The sequence below is a fragment of the Drosophila miranda genome (genome assembly GCF_003369915.1).
Source record: "Drosophila miranda strain MSH22 chromosome Y unlocalized genomic scaffold, D.miranda_PacBio2.1 Contig_Y1_pilon, whole genome shotgun sequence".
NCBI lineage: Eukaryota > Metazoa > Arthropoda > Insecta > Diptera > Drosophilidae > Drosophila > Drosophila miranda.
The window spans coordinates 31,210,909-31,229,245 of NW_022881603.1; the positions used below are offsets into that span (position 1 = coordinate 31,210,909).

Below are 18,337 nucleotides of genomic sequence, written 5' to 3' on the forward strand. Positions count from 1 at the left end.
CAAAACATCGTTGCTCTAGCTCTTATAGTCTTTGAGCACTAGGCGCTGAAGGGGACGGACGGACGGACGGACGGACGGACGGACAGACGGACAGACAGACAGGGCTCAATCGACTCGGCTATAGATGCTGATCAAGAATATATATACTTTATGGGGTCGGAAACGATTCCTTCTGGACGTTACACACATCCACTTTTACCACAAATCTAATATACCCCAATACTCATTTTGAGTATCGGGTATAAAAAGTGACTTTTACGTCGATGATATGCTTACTGGAGCAAACAGTCTGGAAGATTTAGAACGTATTCGGCTGGAAGTGTGTCAGGTCTTAGAATCCGGGGGTTTTAAGTTGGCCAAGTGGGCGTCAAATCATCCCCAGCTGCTGTCCGATAGTGGCCAGGAGAAATCGCTGCAGTTTGATCCTTCGTCGTCTTTTAAAACGCTCGGAATTAGATGGAATCCGCAAAATGATTTGTTCCATTATCATTTAGATGACTCATTTGATTCATTGACCCCTAAAAAGCGAAACATTTTGTCAGCTGCGTCCCGATTGTTCGACCCATTAGGGTTATTATGTCCCTTAATAACGAGGGCAAAAATATTCCTGCAGCAATTGTGGCGGCAAAAGTTGGATTGGGACGAGTCGGCTCCCATGAGCTTGCACACGAGTTGGAATCACTTCAAGCAAAATTTGTTTGAATTAGACAAGATAACCATACCTCGCTACATTGGCCTTCCCACGCATAAAAGCGTTCAGATTCACGGATTCGCAGACGCATCAGGTGAAGCGTACGGATGCTGCATTTACATCCGTACCAGTGATGGTAAAAATGTCGTGTCTAAGCTTCTTACCGCAAAGTCTCGAGTAGCTCCTCTCAAAACGATATCGATTCCAAGACTCGAATTGTGCGCAGCCCACTTTATGGGCTCAAGTAAAACCGCTCCTGGACAAGTTCATGATCGAAAGTGTGAACTTTTGGTCGGACTCCCAAGTCACCTTGTACTGGCTGGAAAGGGATCCAGCCACGCTCGCAACGTTTGTGGCCAATAGGGTTGCTGAAATCCAGGAATCGTCAAGCGGTGTGACTTGGCGGCACGTTCCTACTGAGCAAAACCCAGCCGATTTGGTGTCACGTGCTCATTGTGGACTGAGGGTCCCCAATTTCTGCTCAGGAATTCTGAGGAGTGGCCATGTCTACATCAGGTTGAGTTGTCCCCAGAAATGGAACGGTCGGAAAACAAGAAGTGTTTGGCAACACATTCAGTGGCAAAGTGTCAGGCCAATGATTTCATCGAGTTGATTGAAAGATGCTCTTCCTTTGAGAAATAGCTTCGGATTATGGCATAAGTAAACCGGTTCCTACAAGGAAGCAAGCGTAGTCGAGAGGTCGTTCTGTCAGCCAAAGAACTTAAGGTCTCATTTCTAAGGCTGGTAGAAGTAGTCCAAAGACACGAGTTGGGACCAGAATTCCACAAGCTAGCGAGGTCGGAAATCCTGTCACCGCATCTTCAACGACTAAACCCGTTCATATATACGAGCGAACTCGACGGAGTAACGCTGCGACTGATTCGAGTGGGAGGAAGGTTGCTCAACGCAGAGATTCCGTATGACGCAAAATTTCCTCTGCTGCTGTCGCAAAAGTCGCAGTTCGTGACGATTTATCTTCGCAATTTGCATCGGACTCACTACCATGCAGGCGCCAAAGTCATGGTTTCGTTGCTAAGGCAGCAGATATGGCTAATCAATGCTCGAGAAGCATGTACAAGGATCCTGAGAAATTGTGTGCACTGCTTCCGATACAAGCCAGTCCTACAGGGACAGATCATGGGAAACCTGCCAGCTGATAGATTGCGAAGAGCTCGGCCCTTTTTGATTTGTGGGGTAGATTTCTGCGGCCCATTCTACGTGTCTCTCAAGATTCGCTGCAGGCCCCCTATTAAGACATATGTAGCCGTCTTCGTCTGCTTTGTATCAAAGGCTGTTCACCTGGAGCTTGTAGCAGATTTGTCCACTGATAGTTTTTATACCCGATACTCAAAATGAGTATTGGGGTATATTAGATTTGTGGTAAAAGTGGATGTGTGTAACGTCCAGAAGGAATCGTTTCCGAACCCATAAAGTATATATATTCTTGATCAGCATCAATAGCCGAGTCGATTGAGCCCTGTCTGTCTGTCCGTCCGTCCGTCCGTCCGTCCCCTTCAGCGCCTAGTGCTCAAAGACTATATGAGCTAGAGCAACGATGTTTTGGATCCAGACTTCTGTGATATGTCACTGCTACAAAAATATTTCAAAACTTCGCCCCGCCCACTTCCGCCCCCACAAAGGACGAAAATCTGTGGCATCCACATTTTTAAAGATACGATAAAACCAAAAACGCAGAATCGGTGAGGATGACCATATCTTCTACAGTGTAAAATCTCAACCAGATCGTATAATTATTATAGCCAGAATCAAGAAAACAATTTCATTCTTTCTCGCACTGTCTCTCTCTAACACACAGGTTTCATGGTTGGCTTTGCCAATTGCAAAATATGAGTTCAAGGATCTCAGAACCTATAAGAGCCAGAGCAACCAAATTTGGTATCCACACTCCTGTGATATCGGACCTTGACCGTTTCGTGTCCAAATTTCGCCACACCCCCTTCCGCCCCCGCAAAGGACGAAAATCTGGGGCATCCACAAATCTCAGAGACTATTAAGGCTAGAGTAACCAAATTTGGTATCCGCACTTCTGTTATATCTCACTATAAAACGTATATCTCAGAACTTCGCCCCACCCTTTTCCGCCCCCACAAAGGACGAAAATCTGTTGCATCCACAATATTGCACATTCGAGAAAACTAAAAACGCAGAATCATAGATAATGACCATATCTATCAGATTGCTAAATCTGGATCAGATCAGATCATTTTTATAGCCAAAAGGAACAAATCAATTTCCACTGGCTACGCAGCGCCCGAAGTCACGCTCAGACTGATTTTCTGTCTCTCTCGCACGCACTCCTTGTCGTGTCGTTTAATATTAGCGGCGTCTGCCGGAGGAGAGCTATACTGACTTAGTATCGGGTATAACTGTAGAGTTGCGGTCTCCGCAGCAACTCACAACGTTCCCCCTCGTTTTTTATACCCGATACTCAAAATGAGTATTGGGGTATATTAGATTTGTGGTAAAAGTGGATGTGTGTAACGTCCAGAAGGAATCGTTTCCGACCCCATAAAGTATATATATTCTTGATCAGCATCAATAGCCGAGTCGATTGAGCCCTGTCTGTCTGTCCGTCTGTCCGTCCGTCCGTCCGTCCGTCCGTCCGTCCGTCCCCTTCAGCGCCTAGTGCTCAAAGACTATAAGAGCTAGAGCAACGATGTTTTGGATCCAGACATCTGTGATATGTCACTGCTACAAAAATATTTCAAAACTTTGCCTCGCCCACTTCCGCCCCCACAAAGAACGAAAATTTGTGGCATCCACATTTTTAAAGATACGATAAAACCAAAAACGCAGAATCGTAGAGGATGACTATATGTTCTAGAGTGTAAAGTCTCAACCAGATCGTATAATTATTATAGCCAGAATCAAGAAAACAATTTCATTCTTTCTCGCTCTGTCTCTCTCTAACACACAGGTTTCATGGTCGGCTTTGCCAATTGCAAAATATGAGTTCAAGGATCTCAGAACCTATAAGATCCAGAGCAACCAAATTTGGTATCCACACTCCTGTGATATCGGACCTTGACCGTTTCGTGTCCAAATTTCGCCACACCCCCTTCCGCCCCCGCAAAGGACGAAAATCTGGGGCATCCACAAATCTCAGAGACTATTAAGGCTAGAGTAACCAAATTTGGTATCCGCACTTCTGTTAGATCTCACTATAAAACTTTTATCTCAGAATTTCGCTCCACCCCTTTCCGCCCCCACAAAGGACGAAAATCTGTTGCATCCACAATATTGCAGCTTCGAGAAAACTAAAAACGCAGAATCATAGATAATGACCATATCTATCAGATTGCTGAATCTGGATCAGATCGGATCATTTTTGTAGCCAAAAGCAAGAAATCAATTTGCAGTGGCCACGCAGCGCCCGACGTCACGCTCAGACTGATTTTCTGTCTCTCTCGCACGCACTCTTTGTCGTGTGGTTCAATATTAGCTGCATCAAGCGTACCAGAGGGACCAGGACCGGCTCAAGGCGTACGCAGCGCGCCAAGGCGTCGAGTGGTGTTTCATACCACCGAGAGCACCACACTTCGGCGGATTGTGGGAGGCAGCCGTCAAATCAGCCAAGCAGAGGTTGGTACGCGGAGTGGGCAACGCCAAGCTCACCGCGGACGAGCTGTGCACCCACCTGGTAGAGGTAGAGGCTCTTCTCAACTCCCGGCCAATCGCGTCCCCAGGCAACGATCCCAGCGATGGAGAAGCGATAACGCCAGGGCACCTGCTGATCGGGCAGCCGCTTCTTTCGCTGCCGCCCGAATCAGATCACGACGACAGATGCAGCAGGGGAAGCTTCGCGTACTTGAAGCGGTGGCGAATGCTGTCAGCGCTCAAGCAGCAGTTTTGGCAGGGCTGGTCTAAGGACTACCTGGTCAGCCTGCAGAAGCGTCACCAGTGGGCTACCAAAGGGCCAGACTTGGACATTGGCTGTCTAGTGCTCGTCCACGAGGACAACACACCGCCACAGAAGTGGACCACAGGACGAGTGGTGGCCGCAATCAAGGGAGAAGATGGGAGAGTGCGCGTCGACGAGGTGCGAACACCCGCGGGCGTAATTAAACGCCCCATACACAAATTGGCAAAACTGCCAATAGACGGTTGAAGCACCGGAGGTCTTCAACGGGGCCGGAATGTTGCAGCAGACGATCGTAATTACCCTATCGTAGCGTGTGCGATGTGGTGGGCAGAGCTTTTGGTCTCACACGCCGCGCTCTTGTACTGCTCTCTGCGCATTCAAGATCGGCTCGACGGTGGAGTCGGGGAGTTTTGCTATCTCTGGCTGCGACCAGTCCAATAAATGCTTTGAAGTCGAGCACTTGTTTTTTTTTAGTCATACATTACCTTACAATTTAACGTAAAAACCGAAAGTAGTTTTTTGTTTTTGGAAAAAGTTTTCCGAATTTTCAGTGGTGTGTGACCTTTGCTCTAAGTCCATCGACTTAATAGAGTTTGATAGTCATTATGAAGCATGCTTGGGACCTAGGAATGCTTTTGAGATTCTTATGAGCAAAGGATCTAATTCAAGTGATCTTCAAGGTCCTTCAACGTCAGGAGCTTCAAAACGACCTCGATTGGATACTCCGATGGAACTAAGGATTATTGACTGTTCAATTTGCGGTGAAAGTTATCCTTCGTCTAGGGAAAGACGCCATATGATGTCGGACAAACATAAGAATGCAAGAGCAGCTCAACTAGAGGAAAATGAAAACGTTATTTTAATTTCAACGGAGTCGCGATTTCCTTTAAAATCATATGGGGCTACCAAATAAAAGTGAACAGATTGATTTAAAAGAGTTTTTTCATGATTGCAAAAATGATATTATCAATTTATTGCGTCACTGCATGAGTGAGTACAGATCCATAAAGTACAATTTAAAAGTATATGGATTATACGTTAAAAACACTGATGATGAAAGCTTAACAAAAACAATGAAGCGTTTCATTACTCCATACAAACCAATATATGAAAACGAGCTGATTGATGATCATCTAAATGATACCATAGAAAATTTGATAACTCTCAGCAGTGAATTCCAGGAGAAGGATTCAGGTTGGGCAATAAAGTGTTTTAAGTATTTTGAACTTACCATGATAAAACTAGAGCATATCGCTGCAAACAGGTTTATCCAAGCTCCCAAAAAAATTAAGTCACGAAATGCACTCATAAATGTTAAAAATGACGATGATTTTTGTTTCAAGTGGTGTGTTTCAGCATCATTAGCCTATGGAAAACACCTTAAAACTATATATCAAACAGCAGCATTAAAAAAAATTTCCCGAGATAAGTTAACAATACCATCATCCTATCGATGCGGAAACATACAGCAAGACATCATTTATTATGAAGGAGTAAGATTAAATTTTTCCGGAATTGAGTTTCCAATAACAAGCAAAGGAATCAAGCGATTCGAATCAGCAAATGAGGATTTTAGCATTAATGTTTATGAAGTCGATGAGAATGGAAAAAACGTTGTGGGACCCACAGTGAGGACTAAGAAAATTCGGACTCACCACATAAACTTGCTTGGAATTAATAGTGATAATATGCAAATGATGCATTATGCATATATAACGTGCATGAGAAAATTATGTTATTCACAACATAGTAAATCCCATAATACTGCATATTTTTGCGAGAACTGCTTGCAATTTTATAGTACAACAAATACTATACATGACACTAAAGAGTGTGGAAAAGTTGCTGCTTTGTATCCTGAACCTAATACCAAAACTGTATTCAAAAGTTTTTCTAAAAAACTATCGCCACCAGTAGTAATTTATGCTGACATCGAAGCAGTTTTGGAAAATTACCATATAAATCTTAATGATCCATCAAAACCATCAACTACTATGGCACAGAGGCATACAGCATGTGCAGCATCATTTTATATTGTACATAAATACAATGAACATCTAAATGAGATGTGGACATACGAAGGTAAATATTTTAACATTCCAGAAAAGGCAATAAACTCATAAACATTATGATTTCGTTATTTCAGGACCGGATTGTATCCAAAAATTTTGTCAAGCACTTAGGATGAAAACCGATGGCCTTTATGAGAAGTACTGGAAGTCCTATAAAAAACCAATCAATCAGTTTAACATTTGGGATGAGGATTACCAGGAACACGGTGATTGCTATGCCTGTGAGAAACCAATTTCTGATGATGATCGAGAAAAATTCTTTGATCAGTTTACAGGAAAATATGTAGGTCCTATTCATAAGCTGTGTAAACAGACATTAAGATTAAGCGATCCCTTTTTCCCGGTAGTTTTTCATAACTTGTCTCGTTAGAATATACATTTATTTGTTACGTCAATAAAAGATGAACTAAGACCCATTCCTTGCAATAAAGAGTTATATATTGCGTTAACTCAAATTTGTAAGCTCGATGAATCTTATCTTCATCAATATAAAATTAGATATATAGATTTAAATAGATTTTTAAATTCAAGCTTAGAAAAACTCGCTAGTTATATGAACATAGCGAATTTTAAAATTTTGAAAACTAAATATCAAGGTGAAAAATTTGATATGCTACGACAAAAGGGAGTATTTCCCTATGATTATTTGGATAGTTTTGAAAAATTTGATGAATCCCTGCTTCCTTCGCGAGATAATTTTTATAATTCACTGAATGATGAGGAATGTAGTGTTGAAGACTACAACTTTGCTCAGAAGGTTTGGAGCGCATTTAATTGCAAATCTAATAGAGATTATTTAAAATTATATTTGGAAAGCGATGTTTTAATTCTTGCTGATGTATTTGAGAATTTTAGGAGTCTTTGTTCCCGAGTGTACAGGTTAGACCCCATTAATTATGTTACTGCTCCTTCAGTTTCATGGGATGCAATGTTAAAATACACAAGGGTAGAATTAGAACTTGTTAGTGATCCTGACATTTATAATTTTTTAAAAACTGCTGTTCGTGGAGGGTTGACCCAATGTACTCAACGGATTGCAACAGCAAATAACAAATATTTAAATAATAAATTTAAGCCTACCGAACCCATAAATTTCCTTTCATATATTGACGCCAACAACTTATATGGATGGGCTATGAGTCAACCCCTTCCATTTTCTAATTTTAAATTTCTAAGTAACGATGAAATTTCATCTTTCAACGTTCTCAGCATATCGGCATCTAGTGATGTTGGATATATTTTAGAAGTAGATATGCGATATCCTGATGATATTCATAATAAGCATAATAGTTTACCTTTTTGCCCCGAAAATAAGATTCCACCAGGAGGAAAGCAGACAAAACTAATAGCTGACTTAAGTGATAAAAAGAACTATATAATCCATTTGAAGCAGCTACAGTTATGTATAGAGCAAGGTATGATTTTAGAAAAAATATCTAGAGTTCTATCATTTAATCAGTCCTGTTGGCTGAAACCTTATATTGACCTCAATACATCTCTTAGAAAATTAGCTAGCAATGACTTTGAGATAAACTTTTACAAATTAATGGTTAATGCCGTTTACGGCAAAACAATGGAGAATGTAGAAAAACGTCGTGAGGTTGCATTAGTTAAGCATTATGATTCAAGACAAAACTCAGCAGGGTTTAGACAACGCATAGCAAGACATAATTTCCACAGTGTTGAAATCTTTGGAGATAATTTGGCTGCCATTGAATCAACTAAGTCCCGAATTTTTTATGATAAGCCCATATACATTGGAGTTAGTGTACTAGAACTTTCAAAATGGTAAATGTATGACTATTTCTATAATTTTCATTCTGTAAAATGTCCATCATCAAAAATACTCTATATGGATACAGATTCATTTATTATATCATCAGAAGAAGATTTTTATGATTTAATTAAATTCAATCCCAATCGCTTTGATACATCCAATTACCTAGCCTCAAACAGATTCGGTATCAATCTCGCTAATAACAAAGAGCTTGGATTAATGAAAGACGAAAATACAGGAAAAACGAGGTGGAAAGTTGTGAGTTGCTGCGGACACCGCAACTCTACAGTTATACCCGATACTAAGTCAGTATGGCTCTCCTGCGGCAGACGCCGCTAATATTGAACCACCCGACAAAGAGTGCGTGCGAGAGAGACAGAAAATCAGTCTGAGCGTGACGTCGGACGCTGCGTAGCCACTGAAAATTGATTTCTTGCTTTTGGCTACATAAATGGTCCGATCTGATCCAGATTCAGCAATCTGATAGATATGGTCATTATCTATGATTCTGCATTTTTAGTTTTCTCGAATGTGCAATATTGTGGATGCAACAGATTTTCGTCTTTTGTGGAGGCGGAAGGAGGTGGGGCGAAATTCTGAGATATACGTTTTATAGTGAGATCTAACAGAAGTGCGGATACCAAATTTGGTTACTCTAGCCTTAATAGCCTCTGAGATTTGTGGATGCCCCAGATTTTCGTCCTTTGCGGGGGCGGAAGGGGGTGTGGCGAAATTTGGACACGAAACGGTCAAGGTCCGATATCACAGGAGTGTGGATACCAAATTTGGTTGCTCTGGCTCTTATAGGTTCTGAGATCCTTGAACTCATATTTTGCAATTGGGAAAGCCGACCATGAAACCTGTGTGTTAGAGAGAGACAGAGCGAGAAAGAATGAAATTGTTTTCTTGATTCTGGCTATAATAATTATACGATCTGGTTGAGATTTTACACTCTAGAACATATAGTCATCCTCTACGATTCTGCGTTTTATTGTTTTTTATTGTATCTTTAAAAATGTGGATGCCACAGATTTTCGTCCTTTGTGGGGGCGAAGTTTTGAAATATTTTTGTAGCAGTGACATATCACAGAAGTCTGGATCCAAAACATCGTTGCTCTAGATCTTATAGTCTTTGAGCACTAGGCGCTGAAGGGGACGGACGGACGGACGGACGGACGGACGGACGGACAGACGGACAGACAGACAGGGCTCAATCGACTCGGCTATTGATGCTGATCAAGAATATATATACTTTATGGGGTCGGAAACGATTCCTTTTGGACGTTACACACATCCACTTTTACCACAAATCTAATATACCCCAATACTCATTTTGAGTATCGGGTATAATAATGACGTCGTTTGCAGGATTAAAAGCGAAAGCATACTCATATTTAATTGCTAAAGATGATAACACTGACTATAACGTAAAAAAGGTTAAAGGCGTAAAAAAGTCAGTAGTGAAACGATTAACTCATACTCATTATATTGAATGCATTAAACATAAAAAAACTTATTATGGACAACAGAGAGTTATTAGAAGTAGAGGTCATAAAATTTATACTGAAATTGTAAATAAGATAAGTCTTAATTATAAGGATGGCAAAAGATTTATATTACCTGATAATATTTCAACATTAGCTCATAATCACTATGAAATTAAAAATATTTTAGGTGCTAGTAATAATACACAAAATATGGTATAAGTAAATTTAACATTATATTATTATTATTTTTTAATTTGTGTATAATTAAAACTATATTTCAATGTAAAAAATACACAAAAATAAATTAAATCTGATAAATATTTTGCGTGCTTAATTATTTTAATATACTCTTTTTATCTATCCATGAATTGTGTGTTTCATCGAAACCTAACCATTTAACAAAAACTTGTTCTTTTTTCCTTCTGAGTATTTTTTCCACTAAGAAAGCATTTTCATCTTTAACTTTTTGGAGTTCTTGATCATAAAATGAGCCTTTGATCATTTCCCCCTTATAGTCCTCCAGTTCATATGTTACAGGATTAGTTGACTTTACTTTTAAATTTTTAAAAACTTCGGTTGTCCAGTTTGGATAATAGCCCTTTGTAAAAATACCTTTATATTTACTTATTCTAACAGGATCACCAATGGAAAACTTGTGTTTAGGAAATACCTTACAAATATTATAAGCTGTTTTCAAAATAAACTCTTCATTTTGTTTGTTTACATCTATAGGCCTCATTTTTATAGTACGGTGATATGAATTATTATAATCTTTTAGTAAGTCATGCAAGGTATAAATCCACGTATGATTACCCTGCATACTAAAGATTTTCCACATACGATTTTTTAATGTTCTATTAAAACGTTCACAAATAGATGCCTTAAGGTGTGTATATGTATGGTAATGGTTAATGTTATTCTTTTTCATTAACTCTCCGAAGGCTACATTAAAAAACTCCTTTCTTTGATTAGATTGAATATTTTTAGGTTTATGCTTAGATATTTTTAATATTTTCTTCAATGCTGATAAAACATCTAAAGCTGTTTTAGACTTAACGGGAACTGCATATGCATACTTCGAGAACGTGTCAATTACTGTCAGCAAGTACCTATATCCTTTGTTTTCCTTATAAAAGGGTATCATTTCAACTAAATCGATTTGCCACGTGTCATTAATTCTCTTTTGTACGAATTTACGACGAATGAAATTTCTTCTAGCAGGCTTATGTATTTCATTAACAACTTGTTGCTTACTCATTTTTAATATAATTTTTATTTTCTATTGTTATGTTGGGATGATTGCTTATTTAAAAGTGTTTGCTTATACTCAAGAACATCGCGTTTTATTTGATTACACATTTTTTTGGAAATTTCAAATCATAAACGGGTTAAATCTATTTGCACATTTCTATCATAAGTACCGTCTAAATCAGCTAGCTGAACATCAAATTTTTGTAAGGCTGCACACTTAGGAATAATATTATTATAGTAGAGGTATATAATTTGTTGCTTAAGTATCGTATTCCAAAATAAAAATGTGGTAAAAAAAATGCCTAATCTTAAAAACGATCTCCAGGACTCACTATCAAATTCAATTTTATTTCCAAACTGATTTATTATAAACACATACTGCTTATCTGATTTTCGAAATCTAAAATTGCACTTAATTGTGGGCAATAATGGATGGTCTATAATTGTATCAGGCATCAACAAATCATACTGATCAAGATTCAATTGGATATACTCCTTGTATGTAACCAATTGCATCCATTCATCTTTATCTAAACCGACGAAATTGTTTTTGCTTTGCTGCATCCATATCATTGGAGTGAATTTTCTTGTAGTTGAAAAACCGCATTTAAGTTTTAAGTTATGTACTACATAATATTCGAGACCGAAAATGACTTCGTGATCCTGCTTCTTTCTAGTGGACCTAATTCTTTTTGATTGAAGCGTGTCCATTTGGGTTGAATGCTTTTGTTAAACTAAGAACTCTTACTGAATTGGGCTGTATATAAAGGAGATAGGCATCAACGACTCATTTAGTTTATTACAAAATGTCAAACCAACATGAACACAATCGACAGGAATTCAAACGTTATAGTTGATTTTCAATATCTCTTTGGAAATAATAAACAACTTTTTATTAAGGAATTGGCGTTTATGCAAACCGGATCAGTAACACCAAACTTCTTTCATTTCAAACCACCATATCATCTGAATGAATTGGATAATGAAATGATTAAACAACAAAATATTAATCGTCAAACCATAAATGGATTGGAATGGTCAGATGGTGAAATATCATATTTAAGTTTAGGTGAAATACTTTCACCACTAAATAGATTTAGCACCGTTATTGTACGTGGTGAAATTAAAAAAAAGTTTTTATCTAAGTATTTAACAAATAATATTATTCATATCGATATAGGAAAAAGTCTCACATTTTATCCAAATTTTTTTACAAACTGTAGAATCCACAAAAAAATTCCTCTTAGATGTGCTCTAAATAGTTTATTTAAGCTATTTGTTATCTTGGAAAATTCTAACTACGTTATCTATTGTAATAGTAACTCATATGTTTAGATTTTCAGTTTATATTCAGCACTTGTAGTAACTAGTTGTTTAAAATGGATTCATTTAAGCGTTTGTTTGAAAAGGATCCTCACAAAAGCGGATACACACAAGTTGTTTATTGTAATTATTGCGGATCTGATACTCACTTAGAAAAAAACTGCCCCAAAAAGCGCGATCAGGAGACGCGTAATTAGAGTATCTTAGATGTTAGAAAACATTTATAAAATATTAATAAATAAAACATAACCCAAAAATGTTTAAGCAATTTATACATCCTTTTACAATGCTTATTTGCGGACCTTCAGGATCTGGTAAGACAACGTTTTTAGAAAATTTAATATACAAAAGGAATGATTTGCTAAGCATTTCAATTAATCGAATAATTTGGTGTTATGGAGAGGAGCATGCTAAGCCAAATTTTAATACCATCGAATACTATAAAGGAGTTCCCGAAACAATTGAAAATGAAAATCATGAGCCTATTCTTTTAATACTAGATGACTTAATGATGGGTGCATTTAATAAAAATGTCTGTGAGCTATTTACAAAAGGATCACACCACAGGAATCAAGCGATTCGAATCAGCAAATGAGGATTTTAGCATTAATGTTTATGAAGTCGATGAGAATGGAAAAAACGTTGTGGGACCCACAGTGAGGACTAAGAAAATTCGGACTCACCACATAAACTTGCTTGGAATTAATAGTGATAATATGCAAATGATGCATTATGCATATATAACGTGCATGAGAAAATTATGTTATTCACAACATAGTAAATCCCATAATACTGCATATTTTTGCGAGAACTGCTTGCAATTTTATAGTACAACAAATACTATACATGACACTAAAGAGTGTGGAAAAGTTGCTGCTTTGTATCCTGAACCTAATACCAAAACTGTATTCAAAAGTTTTTCTAAAAAACTATCGCCACCAGTAGTAATTTATGCTGACATCGAAGCAGTTTTGGAAAATTACCATATAAATCTTAATGATCCATCAAAACCATCAACTACTATGGCACAGAGGCATACAGCATGTGCAGCATCATTTTATATTGTACATAAATACAATGAACATCTAAATGAGATGTGGACATACGAAGGTAAATATTTTAACATTCCAGAAAAGGCAATAAACTCATAAACATTATGATTTCGTTATTTCAGGACCGGATTGTATCCAAAAATTTTGTCAAGCACTTAGGATGAAAACCGATGGCCTTTATGAGAAGTACTGGAAGTCCTATAAAAAACCAATCAATCAGTTTAACATTTGGGATGAGGATTACCAGGAACACGGTGATTGCTATGCCTGCGAGAAACCAAATTCTGATGATGATCGAGAAAAATTCTTTGATCAGTTTACAGGACAATATGTAGGTCCTATTCATAAGCTGTGTAAACAGACATTTAGATTAAGCGATCCCTTTTTCCCGGTAGTTTTTCATAACTTGTCTCGTTAGAATATACATTTATTTGTTACGTCAATAAAAGATGAACTAAGACCCATTCCTTGCAATAAAGAGTTATATATTGCGTTAACTCAAATTTGTAAGCTCGATGAATCTTATCTTCATCAATATAAAATTAGATATATAGATTCAAATAGATTTTTATAGATATATGAACATAGCGAATTTTAAAATTTTTAAAACTAAATATCAAGGTGAAAAATTTGATATGCTACGACGAAAGGGAGTATTTCCCTATGATTATTTGGATAGTTTTGAAAAATTTGATGAATCCCTGCTTCCTTCGCGAGATAATTTTTATAATTCACTGAATGATGAGGAATGTAGTGTTGAAGACTACAACTTTGCTCAGAAGGTTTGGAGCGCATTTAATTGCAAATCTATTAGAGATTATTTAAAATTATATTTGGAAAGCGATGTTTTAATTCTTGCTGATGTATTTGAGAATTTTAGGAGTCTTTGTTCCCGAGTGTACAGGTTAGACCCCATTAATTATGTTACTGCTCCTTCAGTTTCATGGGATGCAATGTTAAAATACACAAGGGTAGAATTAGAACTTGTTAGTGATCCTGACATTTATAATTTTTTAAAAACTGCTGTTCGTGGAGGGTTGACCCAATGTACTCAACGGATTGCAACAGCAAATAACAAATATTTAAATAATAAATTTAAGCCTACCGAACCCATAAATTTCCTTTCATATATTGACGCCAACAACTTATATGGATGGGCTATGAGTCAACCCCTTCCATTTTCTAATTTTAAATTTCTAAGTAACGATGAAATTTCATCTTTCAACGTTCTTAGCATATCGGCATCTAGTGATGTTGGATATATTTTAGAAGTAGATATGCGATATCCTGATGATATTCATAATAAGCATAATAGTTTACCTTTTTGCCCCGAAAATAAGATTACACCAGGAGGAAAGCAGACAAAACTAATAGCTGACTTAAGTGATAAAAAGAACTATATAATCCATTTGAAGCAGCTACAGTTATGTATAGAGCAAGGTATGATTTTAGAAAAAATATCTAGAGTTTTATCATTTAATCAGTCCTGTTGGCTGAAACCTTATATTGACCTCAATACATCTCTTAGAAAATTAGCTAGCAATGACTTTGAGATAAACTTTTACAAATTAATGGTTAATGCCGTTTACGGCAAAACAATGGAGAATGTAGAAAAACGTCGTGAGGTTGCATTAGTTAAGCATTATGATTCAAGACAAAACTCAGCAGGGTTTAGACAACGCATAGCAAGACATAATTTCCACAGTGTTGAAATCTTTGGAGATAATTTGGCTGCCATTGAATCAACTAAGTCCCGAATTTTTTATGATAAGCCCATATACATTGGAGTTAGTGTACTAGAACTTTCAAAATGGTAAATGTATGACTATTTCTATAATTTTCATTCTGTAAAATGTCCATCATCAAAAATACTCTATATGGATACAGATTCATTTATTATATCATCAGAAGAAGATTTTTATGATTTAATTAAATTCAATCCCAATCGCTTTGATACATCCAATTACCTAGCCTCAAACAGATTCTGTATCAATCTCGCTAATAACAAAGAGCTTGGATTAATGAAAGACGAAAATACAGGAAAAACGAGGTGGAAAGTTGTGAGTTGCTGCGGACACCGCAACTCTACAGTTATACCCGATACTAAGTCAGTATGGCTCTCCTGCGGCAGACGCCGCTAATATTGAACCACACGACAAAGAGTGCGTGCGAGAGAGACAGAAAATCAGTCTGAGCGTGACGTCGGGCGCTGCGTAGCCACTGAAAATTGATTTCTTGCTTTTGGCTACATAAATGGTCCGATCTGATCCAGATTCAGCAATCTGATAGATATGGTCATTATCTATGATTCTGCATTTTTAGTTTTCTCGAATGTGCAATATTGTGGATGCAACAGATTTTCGTCTTTTGTGGGGGCGGAAGGAGGTGGGGCGAAATTCTGAGATATACGTTTTATAGTGAGATCTAACAGAAGTGCGGATACCAAATTTGGTTACTCTAGCCTTAATAGCCTCTGAGATTTGTGGATGCCCCAGATTTTCGTCCTTTGCGGGGGCGGAAGGGGGTGTGGCGAAATTTGGACACGAAACGGTCAAGGTCCGATATCACAGGAGTGTGGATACCAAATTTGGTTGCTCTGGCTCTTATAGGTTCTGAGATCCTTGAACTCATATTTTGCAATTGGGAAAGCCGACCATGAAACCTGTGTGTTAGAGAGAGACAGAGCGAGAAAGAATGAAATTGTTTTCTTGATTCTGGCTGTAATAATTATACGATCTGGTTGAGATTTTACACTCTAGAACATATAGTCATCCTCTACGATTCTGCGTTTTATTGTTTTTTATTGTATCTTTAAAAATGTGGATGCCACAGATTTTCGTCCTTTGTGGGGGCGAAGTTTTGAAATATTTTTGTAGCAGTGACATATCACAGAAGTCTGGATCCAAAACATCGTTGCTCTAGATCTTATAGTCTTTGAGCACTAGGCGCTGAAGGGGACGGACGGACGGACGGACGGACGGACGGACGGACAGACGGACAGACAGACAGGGCTCAATCGACTCGGCTATTGATGCTGATCAAGAATATATATACTTTATGGGGTCGGAAACGATTCCTTTTGGACGTTACACACATCCACTTTTACCACAAATCTAATATACCCCAATACTCATTTTGAGTATCGGGTATAATAATGACGTCGTTTGCAGGATTAAAAGCGAAAGCATACTCATATTTAATTGCTAAAGATGATAACACTGACTATAACGTAAAAAAGGTTAAAGGCGTAAAAAAGTCAGTAGTGAAACGATTAACTCATACTCATTATATTGAATGCATTAAACATAAAAAAACTTATTATGGACAACAGAGAGTTATTAGAAGTAGAGGTCATAAAATTTATACTGAAATTGTAAATAAGATAAGTCTTAATTATAAGGATGGCAAAAGATTTATATTACCTGATAATATTTCAACATTAGCTCATAATCACTATGAAATTAAAAATATTTTAGGTGCTAGTAATAATACACAAAATATGGTATAAGTAAATTTAACATTATATTATTATTATTTTTTAATTTGTGTATAATTAAAACTATATTTCAATGTAAAAAATACACAAAAATAAATTAAATCTGATAAATATTTTGCGTGCTTAATTATTTTAATATACTCTTTTTATCTATCCATGAATTGTGTGTTTCATCGAAACCTAACCATTTAACAAAAACTTGTTCTTTTTTCCTTCTGAGTATTTTTTCCACTAAGAAAGCATTTTCATCTTTAACTTTTTGGAGTTCTTGATCATAAAATGAGCCTTTGATCATTTCCCCCTTATAGTCCCCCTTTTAAATTTTTAAAAACTTCGGTTGTCCAGTTTGGATCATAGCCCTTTGTAAAAATACCTTTATATTTACTTATTCTAACAGGATCACCAATGGAAAACTTGTGTTTAGGAAATACCTTACAAATATTATAAGCTGTTTTCAAAATAAACTCTTCATTTTGTTTGTTTACATCTATAGGCCTCATTTTTATAGTACGGTGATATGAATTATTATAATCTTTTAGTAAGTCATGCAAGGTATAAATCCACGTATGATTACCCTGCATACTAAAGATTTTCCACATACGATTTTTTAATGTTCTATTAAAACGTTCACAAATAGATGCCTTAAGGTGTGTATATGTATGGTAATGGTTAATGTTATTCTTTTTCATTAACTCTCCGAAGGCTACATTAAAAAACTCCTTTCCTTGATTAGATTGAATATTTTTAGGTTTATGCTTAGATATTTTTAATATTTTCTTCAATGCTGATAAAACATCTAAAGCTGTTTTAGACTTAACGGGAACTGCATATGCATACTTCGAGAACGTGTCAATTACTGTCAGCAAGTACCTATATCCTTTGTTTTCCTTATAAAAGGGTATCATTTCAACTAAATCGATTTGCCACGTGTCATTAATTCTCTTTTGTACGAATTTACGACGAATGAAATTTCTTCTAGCAGGCTTATGTATTTCATTAACAACTTGTTGCTTACTCATTTTTAATATAATTTTTATTTTCTATTGTTATGTTGGGATGATTGCTTATTTAAAAGTGTTTGCTTATACTCAAGAACATCGCGTTTTATTTGATTACACATTTTTTTGGAAATTTCAAATCATAAACGGGTTAAATCGATTTGCACATTTCTATCATAAGTACCGTCTAAATCAGCTAGCTGAACATCAAATTTTTGTAAGGCTGCACACTTAGGAATAATATTATTATAGTAGAGGTATATAATTTGTTGCTTAAGTATCGTATTCCAAAATAAAAATGTGGTAA

General features: G+C 37.0%; 1 protein-coding gene and 1 pseudogene across 1 annotated transcript; one reads left to right on the plus strand and one right to left on the minus strand.

The window, feature by feature from the left end:
- LOC117189341 overlaps positions 1–18,337 on the minus strand; it is a 195,119-nt pseudogene that overhangs the window by 18,399 nt on the left and 158,383 nt on the right.
- LOC117189342 lies at positions 5,136–7,062 on the plus strand. The gene is made up of 2 exons (XM_033394481.1): positions 5,136–6,656; positions 6,721–7,062. Exons 1-2 carry the CDS (start codon positions 5,471–5,473, stop codon positions 7,014–7,016), a joined length of 1,482 nt encoding a protein of 493 aa, XP_033250372.1. The 5' UTR covers positions 5,136–5,470; the 3' UTR covers positions 7,017–7,062.